Source organism: Schistocerca nitens, chromosome 2 (assembly GCF_023898315.1).
Source record: "Schistocerca nitens isolate TAMUIC-IGC-003100 chromosome 2, iqSchNite1.1, whole genome shotgun sequence".
Classification (NCBI taxonomy): domain Eukaryota; kingdom Metazoa; phylum Arthropoda; class Insecta; order Orthoptera; family Acrididae; genus Schistocerca; species Schistocerca nitens.
Window position 1 is genome coordinate 767500702 of NC_064615.1, and position 24095 is coordinate 767524796.

General features: G+C 37.1%; 1 protein-coding gene across 1 annotated transcript in view; it reads left to right on the forward strand.

Moving 5' to 3' along the window:
- LOC126237005 (GRIP and coiled-coil domain-containing protein 2-like) overlaps positions 1–24095 on the forward strand; it is a 323096-nt gene that overhangs the window by 52314 nt on the left and 246687 nt on the right. The window contains exon 4 of the mRNA XM_049946730.1: positions 11782–11865. Coding sequence (XP_049802687.1) covers positions 11782–11865 — 84 coding nt within the window. The remainder of the gene's footprint in view (positions 1–11781; positions 11866–24095) is intronic.

Genomic DNA, 24095 nt, shown 5'->3' on the forward strand with positions numbered 1-24095 from the left:
TTACTGATACAATGATCGTCATAAATTTCGGTTTCTTATGTTACATAGCATCGAACTAAGTTTTCTGCAGTGCCAAGGAATTTGTGGAAATGCCTTGTTCCTTTTATTGCTACACAGTTTTCAAATCTGGTTTGAAATGTTGTTTTCATATGCAGAACCACTTCTTCTTTCTTGATCAGAAAATAGGTAATGGCTTTAATATTATCCTTGCAATAGACATACACGTCCTGTACTGTGAGAAATTGGTCTGAGGTTGGTCTTTGTAGGCTGGCTTTACTTACTTCACATTTTGTTGTACCTCCTACTCCATCACATGCATTTTTACCATGGCAAGATGCATAAAAGTGCCTTTCAGCCTCCAACCCAAAGTCTACTTTGTGGTTGCACAGATTTGAAAAATTCTTTTTATTCTTATACTGACTACCACTTCCATCTGAAAAGTATATCAGCTTCTCAACCTTGGGAAAATTTTCTGTTATGTAATTTATTACATACTTTTGAAACACATGTACAGCCAAAGTGTTGTGCTCCAAGTAGTCATTTAGAATGCAAAGTGAAGAACTGCAAACTTCATCATTCTCATTTTTAAAGTAGAGAATAAATGGAGGCACTGTTGCCTGGTCATTGACCCAGTGGTACCCTTGTATCGCATCCTGAATCACAAATGTAAAATTTTCTGCAAAATCAGCTAGCACTATGCATTCAGTTTCATGAAGTTGTACTTTTTTGTCCTTCAAAAACTTACTTTGGATTTTAGAAACATAGTGGTGACTTTTGAGTTTTTGTAAGTTATCAGTTAAAGATTCCAAGTACTCTTCCTGATATTTAACCACTGTTATCATATCTGCCCTGTCAGTTGTGACCCACTGTTTGAAGGTAATACTGTCTGGCATTTCCTCATAATATTCATGAAACAATTCAATAATGGTTTCGGTACCGGGCCATTTATTACACAAACTCATCGTGCAGTGTCACAGACCATTAAACCTAGTAACTGTTTGTAGTTAAGATCACTGAGTTTTCCACCCGAAATCATTAGTTTGACATTTTGATGATATAAACAAACACATACGGAGTGTCTCCCTGAGGATCCAGCCAAAATACATCACTTAGGGCGGGGGTCACAAAATTTTTACCTTCCAATTTTGCATTCAGGATGAGAATTTATGAAAGCTACATAAAGTTCATATGAATTTGACAGCACTAGTCATTTCTGCTTTGTTACTTTAATTCAATTTATAACAACTCTTTTGCTGTCTTTGCAACCTGGGCACATTCTACTGTTTTCATCATCTTCAAAAAACTGCTGAATCTTTTTAATTGTTTCTTCCTTTATACCTACTCCTTCTTCTTTCCTAAAACTGGAAGAATGCCTTGCTCTTTCACTAACTTTTGGACTAGTTTAATCAAACGATGAGAAATGTTGAATTCATTAACTATTTTTTTTTCTCTTGGCCATGAGTAAGAGAGCAAACTTAAAATTTTAACCTTTTTTTTGTCACTAAACATTTAATTTTTAATTTCTCTATTAAGCTCAAATATTCAGTGTCAGATGGTGCTGGTGGTAGATTTTCTTCTTCTTTAGAAATAATGTTAGTATCTGTATTATTAAAGCACAATTCCAAGTCTTCTAATTTTGTCTGAAATTTGTTGTACCTTATTTTCTTTTTCTGGTACTTAATTTTATTATTTTCGAAGTAGTAGATTTGTCTAACTTAGAACAAGCAAAATCCAATATGCTAACAGCTTCCTCATTAGGAATATAAATGTAATTAACAAGGTTACATGATTCTGGTTCTGGATTCACAACAAATATTTTTGAGTAACAATTTGGGCACAGGGAATTTCCAGGAATCGCATTACGTTTCACTTGGGAAGCTGTTTCTCTCTCATATAACAAGGAGAAATGTTCAAGTTTTATTTCCCTCAAACCTTTAGTAATAGGCTTTTTATGAACTTTAAGTGGATCACAGCACTTTCTTCCAAAAATGTAGTTGTACTTCAGAATATATTTCTTCTCATGATTCTCACACACTGATGTTACGGAAGAACTTACTTGAAATTTAAACAAAGTTTGTCTAACTTCATCAAGTCATTGACATTTTTCAAGTTTTTTGAAACTGAACCGTAAACTGTTTTGTGTCACGCTTCACTTGCTATCTGTCTAATGGAGCACTGTTCATCCATGTTATTGCATTCCAGTTAATCTCTCAAAATTAATTACAAATTACACACAGAACAAAGCACATAACACATTCTATGCTCTCGATGAAGTATGTGCATCCACTCCTACAGAGGTTTCATAACAGACTGACTACAACAATGCCACACCCAGCAATAATGTTCTTCTACATTGCCACACCCAGCAATAACGTACTTCTTTATTGACAATAAGCTTAAATGTAAATGGGCATTTTTATTACAATAGAACAAAAGTGAAAGCTCCTGTTGTTTAATATTACATTATTAAAAATAAATGAACTAAATGAAATTGGGTGATAGTGTTAACTAAATATATAACACAATTAAATTTTAAATATATAACACAACTAAATTTTATTACAGTGAAACAATAAATCATTTAAATAGGCAACAGCTGTAAGATCAGTTGTAGAGTAATGTGAATTACTTCTTCATTCTCAAAAATTTATGTCTTGGTTCACAGTCAGATATCAATGATGAAATTTTTACAGTATGTTGCTGTCAAATATGTGTACAAACTGTGCAAAAATTGTGTTTTTATATTCAGTCCCACCTGACATAACTAACCACAAACTTTACAAAAAATGAAAATTTTCAAATTTCAAAAATTCATAAAAAATTAAGGAAACATTTGTAAGTGTTCTTGTTCTATATGAGGCTAGTAGTGTATGGTATCTAACTATAGGAAAACAATAGACTCTCATAAATCACTCCTTCTTTGCTATTTTTGGGCCAAAAAAGTGGATTTTTGAAAATTTGGATATCAAACTTTGGAGGTAATTTTGACTATGTTATTTTTGAATTTAGGGTATTTTGTGTAATAGCAATGTTGTAAACGACACTTTTCTAAAAACAGTCATGTCAGTTGCAATGTTGTAACTTAACCCAGTGCAGAGATATTCAGATTTTCGCTAATGTGTCCAGACTGAAAAATTGACGCGCACCTACAAATAAAAATGGCCGCCATCCAGTAAAGGTGCAAGATAAATTATTTTAAAAAACTGTTTTGAACTTCTCAAATATAGGGAAGTCACATATAAAAAAATTAAAATATTTAAAAATGGTCAAGCAACCATCACTGGACCACTTAATATGGATTGACCCAGATGACAAAACTGATTCATTCGTAATTTTCATATTTAACAGCCCTAGATGCCTTGCTGCCATCAATTACAATGTTCACTCAGTGAAATAAATCTCATTTATAAGCAGCTCGAGAAAACTTCACATATCTTCTTCCTTCCTCCCCACCAGACAACAAACAAACAACTGGCAATCAGTTAACATCATTCCAAAGTACATCAGTAAAGATATAGTCATACTAAGATCGAAACATAGAACATTAAATCGAAAATAATTTATAGAAAATGAAATTCATTCAACAGCACAATAGAACAATTATGATAACATATATTCTCATAAACAAAAATTTATATTTTTATAGCACAGTAATGTTGTTGTTTTCTTTTGTTTGTTTGTTTTCATCATAGGGGTTACTTGTGTTAACACCACGTATTATACAGTGGGAGTTTGATACATTTAAAATAAGCTTGAAAAAAAGGATTAGATCGTAAATTTGAGAATATACGTGGTCCAACCGGCTTATTGCATGTTACTCTCCCCCGTGAGTTTCGCTCACATTCCACTGCGAGGGAAAGTCTCGCAGGTGAGCACAATGTTTACAAATTTGAAAAGTAGAACATGCAGTAAAACAATTGTTTTTGAAATATCATCGTAGGTAACTGTGGCCTGAATAGTTGAAAGATGGTAAAAGTAGGCGTCTGGTGTGGAATGGGGGGGGACAGAGAAACGAGGCGTCTGGTGTGGAATGGGGGGGGGGGGGGGGGGACAGAGAAACGTCAGAATAACTTCTTAACTGAGTTGAAGTTAGGTGAAAAGAATACTTGGCAAATCGTTAGGCAAAAGCAAATACTAACTCATGTTGAATAAAAATTTAAAAAACGTTACTTTTCGCAAAAGAAAGTTAGATTTCGTTATTAATTATGCTGTTGTATTTTGTACAAATACTAATTAACAATGTTAGAGAAAAAATACTCATACTAAGGCAAAATTGTAAAGCAAATATTAATCTGTTAGGGGTAACAAGACTAAAACTAACACTCAACATTCTATAAATTTTAATTTGGATGCAGAAGATAAGATAAATGATTTGTTCTCTTATACACTTGAATTCCTAAAGTTACTCAATTTTTTTGAAAAGTTAATACTATTTTGAAAACAACTACTGAAAAATTTGATACTATATCTCAGAAGCAAGTCCTCTGTGCCTTTTTGGCACTATCATGGCTTACAATACTATTTTACATTGCCAGTAGTTCATGAAATACTGTGTGCAGCATATACACTACTAAAACGTCGAAGCATTTGATAAAGTTGTGTGTGCTACAAAAGCACTTCTCAGTTCCAGGATACTAGATTATGTGTCTAGTATTTCAAATATAAGTCAGGTGTGCTAACATGGCACAACTTCAATTGGGGATACCATACAGTAAAATCTATCACATAACTAAAAGTTCTTTATGACAATTTAAGTTCAAGTCCAGTTGAGGATACCATGTAGTGTGTTAAACACACAACCAAGTTCACTGTCAGTTTGGTTCAACTCGGGGTGTAGAATACTGTACATCATCAATGAAATAACATGTTTATAAGCACTGTGGTGAATGTCCATAGAAACATGTCATGTAACTAACACTTAAAGCACAAAAATGAAAATGGCCTCTCCAGATCATGAGGTTGTCTGAAATTTACATACCATTTCTGGTTGAAAATCCACTTAAAACTAGATAGAATTGGAAAATGTCCAATTAGGTGATACACAAAATTATATACTGTACACAGATGATATGTGTCAAATTTTGGGAAACAATTGTCCACAGATTTCAGTAACTCTCCTGATATCTTTTACAACTTCGGTGAAAATAGGATTTGTTTGTTTCAGAGTTTTGTGTCATAAACATCTACATAAAATTGCATGGAGTCTTCTGCTCTGTTTGCAAGTAGTTCAAAGACAAAGAATAGTGTACATATATTATTAGTTATCAGACAGTATCTTCAAGGTATTTTCAAAAATGATAAAATGTTATGCAGTTTTTTTTATGTGGTGTGGGTATGGTATTCAATGGCAAAGTAGTCCTTGTACTTGTTAGCATGTTTGAAGAATCACCCCCATACTCATAGTTGGTTACATAAATAACAAAACATCAAAGAAAATGTGTAATAGCACTAAGATATTTTCAAGTCATTGTGTGGGATACGGTTGTGTAGAAACACTTAAAAATTAGAATTTCTGTACAGATAAATGTTTCAATAAGTCACTGTATGGTTGTAACATTTGATGCATATCAAACAAAAGACAAATTCAGTGTAAAGTTTCCCATCTGGGGTGAAATGTTTCAAAAACTTAGTATATACCTCATCATGACTTCAGAAAAGTAACAAAATAACTCCCACCTCTCGTTAGATTTTCAGAAACAGTAACGAAACAGTTATATGTCTCAAGTATATAGTCTGATACAATAAGTAGTTCAATTTATAAAGCATTTTGAGTACTGAATGTATCAGCCATCAAGTGTTCAGATGTATCATCCTGTCTTACCTTATATGATTCAGGGTAAGTACAAAAAATTTCATGAGTTTCAGAAATAAGCAGTTTTCACTTCTCATAACCTTTCAACAGTGTACAAGTATGTACTGGTGTATAGGTATAGTTGTCAATTCACTAAAAACATTCCCCAGATTACTTCATGTTTTCAAGTGTCCTGTTCTTCACATTAATTACCAACAATATGCTTAATCACTTCTCAGCATACAGCTTACTGACATGTTGCCTGATTACAAAAGAGGTCACACTTCACATAGGATCAACCTTTCTGCGGAAATATAACTAAGTATTTACTTGCATATGTTACTTCAAATCAAAAACAACTTGCATTACAAACTTTGCTGACTATGTGTGTTTCATAAACTTTCTCCACAGTAAGAAAAAACAGGTTCCCTAACCAACCCCTACCTAACATCATTCTCCTCATTGCATCAGTAATAAATCAGTACTTCATTAAATACATCAAATATCTCCCCATTGCATCAACATAATAACTCCACCTCATTACTCCACTGAATACTCCATAATAATAATCACTCAAGAAAAATCACCTGCTTCATATTATACAATAGGTCACCCTCACAAAATAACACCACATAGCAGCAGACCTAACTACTGGTATTGCTTTTCCTCTGACAATAGAAACAGACATTAAACTATTTCCATGTTCTATTATTTTACTGTATGTAAAAAAACACTTTGAAAGCTAGTGCGTGACACTCAATATCTCAGGTGTACTCTCCTACTAATATATATATATATATATATAGAGGGAAACATTCCACATGGGAAAAATATACCTAAAAACAAAGATGATGTGACTTACCGAACGAAAGTGCTGGCAGGTTGATAGACACACAAACAAACACAAAAACACACACAAAATTCAGGCTTTTGCAACAAACTGTTGCCTCATCAGGAAAGAGGGAAGGAGAGGGAAAGACGAAAGGATGTGGGTTTTAGGGGAGATGGTAAGGAGTCATTCCAATCCCGGGAGCGGAAAGACTTACCTTAGGGGGAAAAAAGGATGGGTATACACTCGCGCGCACACACACACATATCCATCCACACATATACAGACACAAGCAGACATCTCACAAGCAGACATTTTCATATATACTTCCTCAGAATTTACCAAAAATTGTGTATGCAATGTTTACTAATCTCATTACTCCTGCAATTATACAACCTTTTACACTTTCATTTTTACTGGCTACTCAGGGTGTTCAACATAATTTGATATACTGGTACATTTTGTAAAATCCCATTACCTTACCTTTTTGGATAATAAAAAAAAAATTTTTTTTCAACTACAAACAGAAAAATATCCTCCTGCACTACTTCTGTACTCAGAAAATAACCAAATAAGTGTTAACTCTCTGAATTTTATATAACCAGTGTTGTATAGGTTTTATGTTTCTATTTACTGTCAAAAAATGACTGTTCACCAATGTTTCTGCCAACAAAAATGACTGTTCACCAATGTTTCCGTCAACCGAGAGGGTTTCAGTTTAACCTATCACCTATACTATCATTATCTCTCACAGGGGGTTGGGGGTGGGGTTATTATTTGTCCACCTCTATTTTCAAAATTCCTATCACCATTTCTGTTGCCAGAATTTCTATTCTCATAAAACTGTTGGTCCCCACAGCATGATAATTTCTAAAATTATTTGGATTCCAGTCACTCCTCTGTAGGGTGGTGGTCAAAATTGTCATTGTTATTAGTATTTCTATTATTATTGTGGTTACTCCAGTTTGGGCTCCTGAAATCAATACTATGTTGGCCAAACTCGTTATGTGCCCTGTCCAACTTTTCTACATATTTTAGGAACTGGTCTACAGAATCGTCTGGCCCATAAACTAACCCCATTTGAATCCTTTCTGGTAGCCTTCTCTTAAGTGCATCTATTTGAGTTAATCCATCAAAAGGTTGCTCTAAGTGTGCAAGTTTCATGATGTGGACTTTGCAAAACTCTTCCATAGCCCCTTTCTGCTCCCTGTACATTGTACCATTTAAAAACTCGCTCTTTATTCTTGCCTGTTCAGTGTCAGTCTTTTTCAAGAAACACTTTCCAAATTCATCTATGAATTAATTGCTACAGTCAAGTTGGTTGGCCCATGACAAGGCTTCCTCTTCTGATGATCTTTTAATAAACTTAATTTTTAATTCATCACCCATACCAAGGAGAAAACTGCCATGGCAATGTTGAATAAAATCAACTGCATGAAAATGTTTGTCACCAGGGGAACACTTTAGTAGCATAGTAGGAAAGCTTGGGTGTCCTACATTACAGAATGTTTTTAAATGATCCCCATCTTGTAACTGTCTTTCTTGTTTTTTGCTAATAGTGACAGCACTATGCAAGCCTGACACATTTGAATCTGTTATCTTGGCTATCTTCTGAACTTTTTCATCCACAGCTGAGGCAACAAAGTCTGTTTTTTCATTTAGCTTTTAAGGTTGCAGCTTGTTTACTAGTGTCCCCAACAGCATTTTTACATCTAATTACAACAGCACCTATCTCAGATCTTGAGATCTTCGTCTACTTCCCCTTTTTTTGTCTGATGATTGTATTTTGGACTCTCAAGCCTCTACCCTCCCCTCTATTTTTTTCACACATTCATTTATAGCTTTCACTTGACAAAACGCACCATCAAAGTCTCTTTTAATTTTAGAAATATGTGCATTAAGCTCTGATCTAATGAGATTACCTTCTGAGACTATTGACTTCAAGTTTTTCACAATTCCCCCCCCCCCCCCCCCTCCCCCACACTGTTTTGTTTTTCCATTGATGACAGTTTGTTTTCAAGTTTTTCGCTGTTTTTTGCCATTGATGACATTAATGCAGTAAGCATGTCTTGTAAATTTAACTGTTTGGGTTTTTCACTCAGCATTCTTTCACTTACGTGCGACTGTTCTTGTTTCTCATGGTCTGGACTCGAATCTAACACACTACTGTATAAAAATCCCGAGTCTGCACTGATTTCATTTAACTGTTTAGGTTGACTATTGTCTAATACATCCTGAAACATGTCTTTATCGGCTATGTCCTGCTTAAAGTCACTAGTTGAAGCTGGTAGGCTCGACATATTTATTTCATTGTTCTGGTCACAATCCATTTTTTGTAAATTTGTTCATAAATCATCAATGCAAAAAAAGTGGTCAAAATTTTCACACAGCACTGCACTGAGAAAATACAAAAATAAATGTTTTAATTGATACTTAGCTTATTACTGTTCCAGATTGGGTAGGTGGCATCAACTTTGGTAATAATGCTTCAGCCTTTTGCAACCATGTATGTCCATAGTGTTGTGTCATTCCAAAACTTTTCCGCATATACTATGTCAAACTATATTTTGTTCAAAATCATTCCACTTTTTCAGCATGATTATATGCATTTTGGTCACCTTAAACATAAACAATGTCAAAAATCCAAATGTACAAGTATCCCGGTCACAATGGCACCAGTGTAACAACCTCCTTTGTTACAGTTGGATGATCGTTAATTGTAATAAATGTTCATGGAGTAAAAACATTGACCAAGTCTAGTGGTAGGTTTAAAGAAAAAATACTCATCTGGTTTTTGAGGATCTCCTTCAATCTGTTGCTTGAATTCCTTCTGTTTAGAACCAGATTCTCTTGTAGGTCTAGAAACCTCATAGGTTGACGTGCTTGTTGAATAATGTGGACAACAAAACTCATTCATATGTAATTTTCATATTTAATAGTCCTAGATGCCTTGCTGTCATCAGTTACAATGTTCACTCAGCAAAATACATTCCATTTATAATAATAATAATAATAATAATAATAATAATAATAATAGATTTATTTCAGCCAAACTGGCCATTTAGTGCGTGAAGTCCAGGAATTATTCTCTATTCATTATTATTATTCTTAGTCACTACAGAATTTCACTTGCGATTCTGTTTTCATCCTACAGATTAACACATGATATCTCTCACACTGGTCATCGCACCTCGCACATATACAACTCGTGCTGGGCTCATGAATACTCCGGGTGTTGCACACTTTGTGGTGAAATCCATGCACGGAGAGTCTTGTCACTATGTGGCGGAGTTCGTATCCTCCCTGCTTCCATTCATGGTTTGTCATGGTGTCTGTAACATAGAAATCCTTCCATATCTAGCGTTTTGTCTCATGTAATTCCGTACGTTCCATTTATACGTAACTCCAGAAAACTTTACATCTCTCCTTCCTCCCTTCCTGACAACATACAGCCAACTGGCACCCAGTTAACATCGTTCCAAAGTACATCAGTAAAGATGTAGTCATACTAAGATCAAAACATAGAACATTAAATAAAAAATAATTTACAGAAAATGAAATTCACTCAACAGCCCAATAGAACAGTTATGATAACATATATTCACATAAACAAACATTTATTATTATTTTTTTAATCACAGGGGTTAATTGTGTTAGCACTACATATTATACAGTGGGAGTTTAAAACATTTCAAATAAGCTTGAAAAAAGGATAAGATCGTAAATTTGGGAATATACATGGTCCAAATGGCGTATTGCATGTTAGAACTCAAACTGATAATTACTGGTGTGTCTTCTAGGTTGATTATTATAGGTAAACCAACAGTATAGGAAAGGATAGATTGCTCCTTATCATAATGAAGGCACATCAAGTTGCAGACAGACATGATTAACAGACACTCACATGTAGCTTCTCTGGCTGGCCTGAGGTGCTAAAGTTGGCAGTCGTGTGTGTGTGTGTGTGTGTGTTGTTGTTGTTGTTGTTGTTGGTTTTTTTTTTTTTTTTTCCCCCCCTCTCTCTGATGAAGGCTGTGGCCGAAAGATACATGTGAGTGTCTAATAATCGTGCCTGTCTGCAACTTGACATGCCTTCTTTACAGTAAGTAGCAATCTATCCTTTCCTACATTGTTAATATTCCTACCTGGAGTTTCCATTATTTGAATATTACAGGTAAAGATATTAGAAGAAATGCTCCTCTTCTTACACTACTTAGCAATAGTTTTATATAATGCTTTATACTAAGAAGGAATTATTTAACTGATTTCAGAGACTACTCTAATTGTCTATGTATTGGAAATGCAAAGTGAATGTCTCTAGAACCAAAATATTTTAGTTTTTGTAGTGAAATTTTGTTATTTACACAATCAGTGATATTGTCAAAATACCAAAAATATCTACATGCGTTTTTTCTTGTTTATTTATACTGGAATTGAATTAAGAGATTATATATAGCTTCTGCAGTGGAGAAACCTTTGTGTAGGCCAATCAGAGTTGCTGTTGGAAAGTCATCAGAAAGGTGGTTGAGTATTCTAAGTTACCTTCTCAAAAAATTGAGAATTTGGGAAGGATTTGATGAGTCTAGAATTATAGTCACTGCCAGTGACCTAATGGAAGATTGCTTGACCATTTTAACGATCATGGAAGAGCCTCATTAATGTGCAGTGGTTGAAGACCATTATTATGCATGGATAAAACTGGAGGAGACTTATATTCAGCAGTGGATATCTTCTGGATTATGACACTACATTTCATGGGACACTATCCAGTCTACACATGTACCTCCACTCTGCAATTGTACTCATTTAGCTTACATGTCTAAATCTGTGGTGAATGTATGTTGTTCATGTGATTTGTACCTTTCTCCCTGTGGTATTGTAAAGTATTTATTTATTTCCCATCATGTGTAAAGCTTGCCATCTATCGGCTCTGGCAACTTTTGTTGCTTCAAACTGTATGTTATAAACTGTTTATATGAAATTAAATTAAAACTACATCTAATTTCTCTACACTATCTGTAAAAAGTCCTGGTATCAGCAGATCCAAATGTGTATGCCCATAGCAATTACAGCTGATTTACTCCAGTTAACCATTTATTGTTCACCTCATTAAGTGCCCTTATAGATTTATTGGCAGTAACATGATAATACTTCTCCATTTTAGGAAGCACCAAAACATACTGATGCCACAAGCATGCAGGAGATGATAGACACTCTCACTGAGCAAAAGCTCTCTCTTGTTATTGAGGTAATGTATCATTAAATTCACTGTTTAATAAATTTAAGATTGTTGCAGAATATTCTGTGCTTTTGTACATAATGCTTGTGGGAACATACCTTAATGCTGTTGCAGCCCAGAAGTTTTCAAGTAGTGAAGCAAAAAGCAAAACTTATAGGTTGGGATTTCAGTTGAGGAATCCCTCTGCATCCTGTTACTCTGTGATTATCGCCACCGGCTTTTGTATTAGTTCACTTGAAAGATTTTTTTTCCTGGAGTAGGACTGAACTTATTGACTAGAATGCTAGGAGATTTGCCATATGATATGGAAATTAACAACAGTGGTAATGGAAATGACAGTCATTTCAAAGTGATAGATTATTTAAAAAATTACAAAACAATATGTTAACAGAAAATAGATGGGATAGAAACAGAGGTATGAGAAGAGATTCATCATATAGCGGAAGCATTGAGTTGAAAGATATATAATCCTTCCTCCCACTTCCTCTCTCCCTCCCCTCACTCAACTCAATCCCTCCAGCCGCCTCCGTTCGCCCCAGCCCCCAACCTACACCACGTACCTACATCCTCCACCTTCTCTCCTCATCTCTCCCCTCACTTTCCCCCTCACCATCACCTCTTATGATTGCACCTTTCTTCTTATAACCTCACCCCTCCTCTTACAACCCCACTTCTCTGATACATGCCCTACAGTCATGCATCCATGCCACTGTCTTAACTCCCCAATACTGCCCTGATACTAGCCCATGGATGCCAACCCCACCACTGCCCCTGCTCCCCAGTGTGCCGTAACACCCTACCACTCTCTGCATTCCAAACCACCTTTTACACTCCCCGCCACTGGCCACACCATCAACTTCTCAAACTTGATCTCACTATGCTGCCACTCATCACTCTGTTACCTTCCTCTCCCCCCGCCTAAGCTCCCCACCAACCTCAGCCCCCTTTCCCCCACTCTTTCTCTCTCCCACAATCTTTTCCTCCCTCCAGCCGCCCCTTCCTCCCTCCGGCCGCCCCTTCCTCCCTCCGGCCGCCCCTTCCTCCCTCCAGCCGCCCCTTCCTCCCTCCAGCCGCCCCTTCCTCCCTTCGGCCACTGCTGCCTGCCTCCCCCTCTGGCTGCCCCTTTCCCGCTCCGGCCAGGCCTTCCTGCCTCCCACCCAGGCGGCTCACAATTATTTTATGAATATGTGCATGTGAGCACCTACTTCTTTTCATGTGCTACAGCCTCCCAACACTGACTATCCTTACTTGTCTTTATTTCTTGTGGTGGTAGCTTTTGATGTTGATCTGGCTACTTTAGTGGGTGCTGATTTATTTTCAGCATTTTCATTTGTTTGTTATACTACTATTCTTTCGAAGTAATTTTGGTCCCCTTCGGGGTTTAATTTTCATATACAATTTTTTTTTTTTTTTGTGTTGTGTGTACTGGTTAGGGAAGAACACCTTAAATAGTGCCTACTGCCTAGTGTTGAGAAGCCTGTGTGCTTGGTAACTGCGTAGATTCGTATATACGCTTAAAAGCCAAAGCGATATCCAATCTGATAGATGTAGTGAGGTTGTTATATATTCTTTTGGAAGAGCCCTCTGACAACACAGGGGCCACACTTGTGATGCCTGAGCTGCTAGCTTTCTATGCGTGCCAAGCAGTAAATGCCTGTCTTCCTTGGGCATTAGGACTCCTGGTATTGGCTATGACACCGAATGACCATCAACATGACTGGATGGTGCCCATGGAGAGAGCTGCTGATTGAAGTGGGTGTCATCAGGGTGGACGTTTTGCACATGAAACATATCAAATTGAACCAACACATAATCCTACTGCTTTTCCTAACGTGGTTACCCACATCAAAAAGGGACAAGATAGATGACTGGGACCAAAAAAATTTACAAAATACCTGGTGTGTGCTGGATCAGATAGAGATACTTTCATAGTGATAAAACTATTTCTTGTATTTTTTAATGCATCATCAGGGTGTATACACCCCAGGACAACTGGGAAATCCAGGAAAAACTCAGGAATTTTTTCATCCAGGAGAAAACTGGGAAAATCCCAGAAATTTTTCATTGTTTCAGTGTTCAGTTAAATTTTTGTAATTTTTCCGGGTAAGAACTGATTCTCTGACAAAGAATTTTGCTTTAGTCTGCTACTGCAGAGTAATACTGTAGCAATGAGACAAAATCACAGAAAAACGCTTGTATAAAACTTAAATTGCAAAGAAAATGTGCCATTTATAGCAACAAAACACAGTACACACACAAGTATCTGCTGTCAGCAAAATGTCAAAGACTACTTCATAACAACAAACTGCTTTCGAAAATTTGAAATTTGTGGTAAGGTCTTATGGGACCAAACTGTGAGGTCCCTAACTCAAACTAACATACGCTAAGGACAACACTCACACATATGCCTGAGGGAGGACTCGGGAACCTCCGACAGGGGGAGCCATGCGGACCGTGACAAGATTCCTCAGACCGCGCAGCTATCCTGTGTGGCCTCTGCTTTCAATGAGCATGATGTCACATCTGTTTAATTTAGAATTTAGTTTAGTTTGATCTGTTGTCAGCAGGCTCATGCAGATGCGTAGTGCTGAAGTCGCGTATGAGTAGTACCTTCTCCCACTTCTTGGTACTTGAAGTGTTGCTGTTAGCTGTATAAGCAGTAGCTGCAAGCAGCCAGATGCTACCCGGAAAAATCTTTTATTGCATGCCCAGGCTGCCAGATTTGCACATGCGCGGAGCAGGCTGAGTTGTATTGGGTGGAGTCTCCATGTGACCTGCATTTATGTTTCCTGATTTTGCTGTTCTCTCTTCGTTTACAGCTCTCACATCAAATGAAAACAAAACGGATTTCTGTGGCTGGGCGCTATCAAGTGGATTAAAACACATTCACATAATTATGGAAGACTAAAATATATTATTGGCAGTCAAGCAGATTTTATTTTATTTCCATGCTATTGCCAGTCAATCATTAATCACCTTGTAGAACAATGAAGTTATTTTCGTCAGTTTGCTAAGGAAATTTGGCTTTTATTAAGCTTTACCACAGAGGCTGCCATTGTACTTAAAAGAAAGTGTTTCATTCCACGTTATTGGCTAGTTTCAACTATTTTCTGAATTTAAAGTAAATGTTTTCATCTTTTGGCACATATGGCATTAAGCCATAATAAAGAACCAAACATGAGATAATACAGTACGGGTACTCCAAGAAAATTGCATTCCTGAAAACCACACTGAAAAGCTTTAGCAGAATTTTACGTATCTGCCTTGCGTGAAAAAACAGTGTTTTTCGATCACAAGACATGTTTCAACAATTGTCTGATATATATGACGGTAGTATCTGTTCCCGAAAGAACAGTTACTGTGGATGACCATGCAGCTTTGCTAGAAATGAAATGATAATTAAATGGACACCCTAGCTGCAAACAGGCGTTGATGTACTTCATTGGGGACATGTTGAAAATGTGTGCCCCGACTGGGACTCGAATCCGGGATCTCCTGTGCCCACGGTGGCTCAGATGGATAGAGCGTCTGCCATGTAAGCAGGAGATCCCGGGTTCGAGTCCCAGTAGGGGCACACATTTTCAACATGTCCCCAATGAAGTACATCAATGCCTGTTTGCAGTTAGGGTGTCCATTTAATTTCTGATACCTTGTCTAGGCTTGACATTATTTCTTAATTTGTGTTGTTTACATCTTAAATTTGCAGAATGCCATTCTTCAGTAAATTATAGGCTCGCAGCACACCGTGTTTTATCATTGTAACTCCCCACTTTATATTTACTCCTAGAGTAGCAATGTAAACTACCAATTATACAGTTTCTTGGCTTCACAAGTAATATTAATTTTTATGCACTTTGCAAAAGTCATAAAAAACTTGGCATTCTGGTCCAATCTGCCGGAGTTGGCAATTGTGTGCGTGACGTGTGCTTACTTGTGTGAATGAATTTTGTGTCTTTATCTTTTGTTTTCTGATGGAGGATGTGGCTGAAAACTCATATGTAAGAGTCTTTTATTTGTACCTGTCTGCAACTAAATGTGTCAACTTTACAGTAAGTAACGGTTTAACTTTTCCCTATATTGTTGACATTCCAACCTGGATTTTCTGTTGTTTGATTTTGTGGGAAGCTTATTGCTGTTAGCTCTGGGGTATAGAAAAGACTTTCTTTTCCACTTTTGCAAGAAATTTGTAATCCTTTTTTCCTTCTTACTAGCTTTTTGTAGTGCTGTGTGGATTTAAACTTGATTGGAGGTGCTGCAGGACAGTGTTGCAGGAAAAAATAAAATTAAAGAAAATAAAATCTATGCTAAAGACACCACACAGCAAAATATTAGGGTACCTTGAGTGGTAGAGTCTAGTTTTAAAATGAATATTGTGCCAAGGACTACTTTCTAATGTTGCATTCCTTATCTTGATAGGGCATGATAAAACAATTGTCCTAAGTACAATAATTTCATATGTCCCCTCGAAATAACATGCTGCAATGCTGCACATGGTCACGTGATGCCCGACTACAAACGAAATTCCAAACAGAAATCTGACGAAAGATGTATCAGCAGAGCAAACACCAAGTATGGGCTTCCTATGTCATTTTAGCTGTGCATGCGAAATAATGCCCGTTTTCTGGTGCTCTTTGGCAACTGCTCAAAAGAAACTTTTTTCAAAAAGGTTGCAGGAAAATATTGCAAATGGTCATTTGAGAAGCCTTACATTCAAAATAAACTTCCTTTTACATAAGATGAATTATGTTACATGTGAGAATGTCAAATGAATCTCTTATATCAAGGAGTGTTTCACTCTCATTCAACACGTTGAAGACCAACCGCTTAGAAAAATTTTGGGTTCCTGATTTGATGTAAGCACATCGCAATCTTGATTCCGGTGTCTCGGAAACTAAAGTGCTGTGTTCGATGGGAATTCATATTTATAATTAATATGCAGCATACATATTGCTACACATCAAAGACCTTTCAAAATGTGCAATTTGTTTGCTTGATTTTGTTTCTGAAAGGACCAGAAAGTTCTATGCCAGTGTACAAAACCTTTACCCAGCTCCATATCTATGATGTTTCCAAACCAGGGCAAAAACTTGATACTGGCACCTCCCCTCCTCCTCAAACCATTTGTGATAGGATGCCACAAAATAAATGGGTTTTCAAAAATATTCAAGGGTTTTCAAAAATATTTTCATTTTTTAGCACTTATCTTTCTGAAGAGTTTGTTGTATAAAACGTGTATTTTCGGGGAAATGTAGGACATGTTATTTGGTCTTGAGTCCTCAGTCTTCTGACTGGTTTGATGCGGCCTGCCACGAATTCCTCTCCTGTGCGAAACTCTTCATTTCAGAGTTTACAGATGTCCTATCATCCTGTCCCTTCTCATTGACAGTGTTTCCCACATATTCATTTGCCCCTCGATTCTGTGCAGAATCTCCTCATTCCTTACTTTATAAGTCCACCTAACTTTCAACATTCGTCTGTAGCACCACATCTCAAATCAGGGTGTATAAGACCCGGCAGATCCAGGAAAAACCGGGAATATTTTCATCCGGGAGGAAACTGATAAAAACACTGGAATTTTTTAGAATTCCGGTAATTTTTCATTGTTTTAGTTCTCAGTTAAATTTTTGTAATTTTGACTGGTAAGAATCGATACTCCAACAAAGGATATTACTGTATCCCGCTACTGCAGAATAATACTGCAACAATAAAACGTGAACGAGAAAAACAAAAACTTAAATAAAACATAAATTGCAAAGGAAATGTGCCATATACAACAACAAAACACAGTGCGCATACAAGCCTTTGCCAGCAGCAAAATGTGTCAAATTCTTTAGAAAGACTAAGCAATGCTTCATAACAACAAATTGCCTCAGATGAGTGTGACGTCACAACTGTTTACATTAGATTCGTTTTAGCAGTTACGAGCGGGCTCATGCGCATGCGCAGTTGAGTGGCGTATGAGTAGTACCTTCTCTCGTTTCTGGCTACAGAAATGTGGCTGTTAGCTGTGTAATCAGTCGCAACAAGAAGCTAGATGCAACAGGGAAAAATTTTACTGGCTCACTGAAGCTGCCAGATTCAACCACACGCAGTGGGCCCGGATCTATGAGGGGGGGATTCATATTCTTGATGAGAAAAAACGTAGTTTCACAAAGTGCCCTACATCCAGTGCACGTTGGTCCATCGATTACCCATATGATTTTGATGCACATCCTTGTTCGTTTTCGAACACACTCTGTAAGTTGATTTCTGAATGAATCATAAGCCGCACAAGGTAGCCATGCGGTGTAGGGAGACTTGTCACGGTTCACGCGGCTGCCCGTCGGAGGTTTGAATCCTCCCTCAGGCATGGATGTATGTGTTGTCCTTAGCATAAGTTAGATCAAGTAGTGTGTAAGTCTAGGGACTGATGACATCAGCAGTTTGGTCCCATGGTAGAAAAAATTAGAAGTTGATTTTTGAATGCGTGCATAGTGTACGTGATGCAGGCAAAAGGGGACCGGGCTGGGCTATACAAGATGAACGGAATAAAGCCGAACGAGTGATTATGTGGTTGATTGGGTTTGCAAATGATCAGCGTTGTTATAATTATAACTAGGGAAATCCATAGTTTCACACTACCAGAGTGGAAAGAAATGACTAGCAGGAATAACAGGTAAGAAAGATTATGTATTATCTTCTCAGTGTATCCAGGAAAACGAAATTTTGTCAAATTTTTGGCCAGATTGCTACATTACTAAGGGCCAGTTGTACAGTCCCCATCTAGCAGCCGCATAAGTTCTATTCTGGAAGTAACGCGGAAAATGGTTTGTATGAACATAACAACGCCTAACTGGAGAATAATCAGGGATAGCTAAACCGGTGATTCTGGCAGGGTTAGTGAAGTTAACCGGCGAATAGGTTTTTACAAAGGCAGGAATAGTTCCAGAATTGGTCATGACAAGATTGTTTGTTAGAACGAGGAAAGAGAAGACATGGGGCCATCACACAAATTAGGGAAGAATATGACGATTCCAAATTTATATAAAAATCTCTTACTACTAGTTTTAGATCTCATGCTCGAGAAACTGGAGCGTATGAATGAAATGTGAAACTATTTTCTAACATAAAGCTTCTTGCTTGTAGTATGCCTAATAGGCATTTTATGTTGGTCTTCATGAATTATATTCTGTCGTGTTATAAAAATGACCATTTGTGCCAAAACAGTCTCATTTATTTGGTGTGTGTTACAATTAATGCAGTGTTAGAAAGGCTTATTTTGTTTTATTTAGTAGACTGTGACAAAATAGACATAATCAGATTGAGAAACCACACCAGTCTTGGATACTACTATTTGTATTAACAGTTTACAAGGTATTAAGACGACAATATTTCGATTTTTCATGTAGCAAAACGTTTGACAAACTTTGATGAGGTAATAGATTCTGTTGCAGAAAGGAAAGCACGCCGTGTAAAGCGGTAGCAAATTAGAGAGAAAACTATGCTAGGATCTAAGGATTGAAGAAATGTGTACTGTATTGTTTGTCTCTTGTCTTCAGTGGTTTTATGTGCCGTATCCTATATTTAATTTTATATCACTTAAAACAGAAAGTTGTTAGCTAACAGGCAATAAAGAGTGCAAATTTTCTGAAGAGTCTTGTTCTCCCGATTACAAATAATCCCATCCAGTATTAACCACGAGTGGTGGTTTTTTTTTAAGGGGGTTGGGAGAGTGGGAAACAGAGAGGGGGGGAGGGGGGCAGGACGTCAAACCAGGCGACTGGGAGCAGGAGAGGCACCACAGGACATTCTAATTTCCACTGTGCTAATATAGTTTGATAGTATCCAGTACAAAATACACACATTTCAATTCCACGGAGCGAAATACAGTGACGTGCGATAGAAGTATTCTGTGTGAGGAGGAGTGGCACTGCACTCTGGCACACTTACGACCAAATAACATGTCCTACATTTCCTTGAACATGTATGTTTTATGTATCTGACTCTTTAGAAAGATGTATGCTACAAACTGAACATATTTTTGAAAATTCGATTTTTTTAAATTTTTGACATCGTGCCCCAAACGCTCAAGGGAGGGGGGCTGGGAGGGGGGGGGGGTTGCCACTATCTTAGTATTGCACCGGTTCGGAAATATTTTAGATCCGAGGCTGATGTGCAGAGCAGTCTGTGTTATAGTGGGGAAGTGAGTCGTCTCCACGTAACCCGTGTTTACGTTAAGTGATTTTGCAGTTTTCTCTTCGTTTACTGCTCTCACGTCAAATGGAAACAAAATGGCTGGGAGCTATCAGGTGAATTAAAATAAATTCATGTAATTATGAATGGCTAATATACGTTATTAGTTTCAGATGTTATTTTATTTCCACTTTTCTGACAGCCATGCATTAATCACCTTGTAGAACAATGAAGTTATTTTTGTTGGTTTGCTAATGAAATTTGGCTTTTATTAATCTTTTGAGCTGAGGCAGTCAATGTGTTTGAAACAAAGTGTTTTAGTTCCAGGCTATTGGCTAATTTCAACTGCACGCTACATTTCAAGTGTACATTTTCATCTATGAATATCTGCTGTCATCGGCTGGCGGGATCACGTGACATGAGCCATGACTGGCTTACAAAAATGCATCGCAATCTCGATTGAAATGGTTCAGAAATTAATATCCGGTGTTTGGTGGAATCCGAATTTATACTTTCATAATAGGAAAATATGCAGCATACATGTTGCTGCATATAAAAAATCTTTCCAAAAGGAGTTTTCTTCCCTGAGTTTCATTTTCTAAAGTGCCGGGAAATTCTACGCCCGTGTATAAAAACATAACCATTCAAAGGATTAACGAGTTTTACAGTTCCGAGGGAAAATATGCTGTCACTTAATAACATGGAAAAAGTGTGTTTTCATCTGGGAGAAAGCATATTTTAACCGGAAAATTCAGGAGAAACCTGGGAATTTTTTTTCCCTGTCCGCGTATACACTCTGCATGCTTTGATTCTCTTTGGTTCCGGTTTTCCCACAGTCCATGTTTCACTATCATACAATGCTGTGCTCCAGAAGCAAATTCTCAGAAATTTTTTCCTTAAATTAAGGCCTATATTTGATACTAGTAGACTTCTCTTGGCCAGAAATGCCCTTTTTGAAAGTGTAGGTCTGATGTTGAGGTCATCCTTGCTCCATCCGTCATTGGTTATTTTGCTGTCTATGTGGCAGAATTCATTAACTTCATCTACTTCATGACCATCAATCCTGATAAGTTTCTCGCTGTTCTCATTTCTGCTATTTCTCATTGCTTTCGTCTTTCTTCAATTTGCTCTCAGTTCATATTCTGTACTCAGTAGACTGTTCATTCCATTCAGCGGATCATGTAATTTGTCTTCACGTTCACTCAGGATAGCAATGTCATCAGCAAATTGTATCATTGATGTCCTATCACCTTGAATTTTAATCCCACTCCTGAACCTTTATCATTGCTTCTTCATGTACAGATGAAGTAGGGATGAAAGACTACATCCCTGTCTTACATATTTTTTAATCTGAGCACTTCGTTCTTGGTTGTCCATTCTTATTATTCCCTCTGGGCTCCTGTGCATGTTGTGTATTTTACCTCTGTCCTATTGTTTACCCTACTTTTCTCAGAATTTTGAACATCATGCACCATTGTACATTGTCGAACGCTTTTTCCAGCTCGACAAATCCTATGCATGTGTCTTGATTTTTCCTTAGTCTTGCTTCCATTATCAACCACAGTGGTAGAATTGCCTCTCTGGTGCCTTTAACTTTACTAAAGCCAAGCTGATTGTCATCCAACATGTCCTCAATTTTCTTTTCCATTATTTTGTATATTCGTCATTTTTATTTGTTTTCTGTCTTTCCTTTAGTTGCTCTAAATTCATGGAGAACATGTATTTCAGGCCACTGATCATGCTTCCCAAATAAATGAAGCGAAACGTGTATGGCAACAAACTAACTGCCTTCATTTAGCTGCATAGACGGTACATACCTCTATGAACTTTTGTATATTACTCTTGTCAGCAACTTGGATGCATGACCTGTTAATTGGATTGTGCGGAAACTCTTGCACTTGTCAGCTCTTGCAGTCTTTGGAATTGTGTGGATTTGGTCTTAAGTGTGCCAAAGTGCAGTACCACGCCTCTTCGCACAGCATTCTTCTGTTGCAAGTCACTGTATTTCATTCTGTGGAATTGAAACGTGTATATTTTGTAATGGAAACCATCAACCTTATATTCAGCACAGTGGAAATTAAAATGTCCTGTGGTGCCTCTCCTGCCCCTAGTCAGTCCGTTTGGCACCGTACTTCCCTCAAAAACACCTCATAATTAATATTGGGTGGGATTATTTGTAACCGGGAGAATAAGAAGTCCTCAGAAAATTTGGACTCTCTATTAGCTAATAACTTTCTCTTTTTTGGGACATAAAATTCAATATAATAAACATGAAACAAGTAAAGACAAGATATATGCAAGACGGTGCAGTGCACATTTCTTCAATCCTTAGGGCCCGGCATTTTTTTCTCTTTAAGTTTGCTACAGCTTTACATGGTGTGCTTTCCTTTCTGCAAAAGAATCTTATCACCTCATGAAAGTTCGTCAAAGTTCTACATGAAAAATTAAAATGTCATTGTCGAATACTGAAAAAGCTGTTAATACAAATAGTACCCACGACTGGTGTGGTTTCTCAATTTGATTATGTTGTTTTGTCACTGTCTGCTAGATAAAACGAAGGCCTTTCTAATATTGCAACTGTTGTAACACACACCAAATGAGTGAGACTATTTTGGCACAGGTGGTCATTTTTATCTGCCTCATTTATATGAATAACATGACAGAATACAATCGATGAAGTACCAATATCAAATGCCTATTAGGCGTACTACAAGCAAAAAGTTTTATGTTAGGAAATAGTTTCACACTTCATTCATACGCACCAATTTCTCAAGCGTTAGATTGATAGGTAGTAGTACGAAATTTTTATATAAAATTAAAATTGTCATATTCTTCCATAAAATTTGTGTGATGTCCCTGTTTCTTCTCCTTCCTCGTTGTATCAATCTTGTCATCACTAATTCTGTAACTACTCCTGCATTGTCAAAAGTTATTCTTCACTTAACTTGACTAACCCTGCCACTATCAGCAGTTTAGTTATCCTGCGTTTAGTTTTCAAGTAGTGTTGTTATGTGTTCGTAAAACAAGTTTTCCACCATATTCCGAGAGTAGTACTTATGTGGCTGCTAACTGGGGACAGTACAACTGGCCGTTAGTAGTGTAGCGATCTGGCAAAAATTTTCTGTCAAAATTTCATTTCTGTGGATAACAGACTAGATTAATATGTAATCTTTCTTATAGTTATTCCTGTTAGTCTTTTATGTCTACTCTGGTAGTCTGAATCTATAGATTTCACTCGTAGTTATAATAACGCTGATCATTCACACCCCCGATCAACTACAGAAACAAATAGTGATTGGCATTCACCTGTTTTTGTTTATTCAGCTTATCTCGTATAGCCCCATCCCCTTTTGTCTGTGGGGAAAGTGTATTTCTAGATGTGACGGTGATTCCCCAGGCAGAGACATCACGTAGGCCTACATTATGCATGCATTCAAAAATCAACTTGTGGTTCGCTCTGAAATCAACTTAGAATGTATTCAAAAATGTTCAGAAACCAACAGGGATGCATTTCAAAATCATATAAATGATTGATAGACTGACGTGTGCGAAATGTGAAATGCTTTGTAAAACAAGGTTTTTTTTTCTTCAAGAATATGAATTTGGTGCCCCCTTAAACTGCCACCCAGGGCAGGTACCCCAGTTTTGCCCCTTCACCGTTCAATGGATTGATACGTTTTACAGTTCTGAGGGAAAGTATACTGTCACTAAACATGAAGAAGTGTATTTTCACTTGGTAAAATGTGTATTTTTACCTTGGAAAATTTTTTTTATAACTTTAAAATACGGGAAAATCTGGGCTTTTTTTCCTCCTCCAAGTGCATACCCTGATCGTATAGATGTAGGTCACTATTGATTGAGGCTGCCTCTGCTGGTCTCAAGCTCTTCAGGCGTATGAACAGTTGGTGACATGCCAGTGGCTATTGTCCCACATAAAACTTGGAATTAGTGTAAGGAATTACTTTTACAGAGACCTTACACTCCATGCCGGTGAGGAGCTACAAGGTAAATCTTGAATGATGAGATTTACCTTTTTCAGACATATACAAAAAGGTCCCAAGGATAAC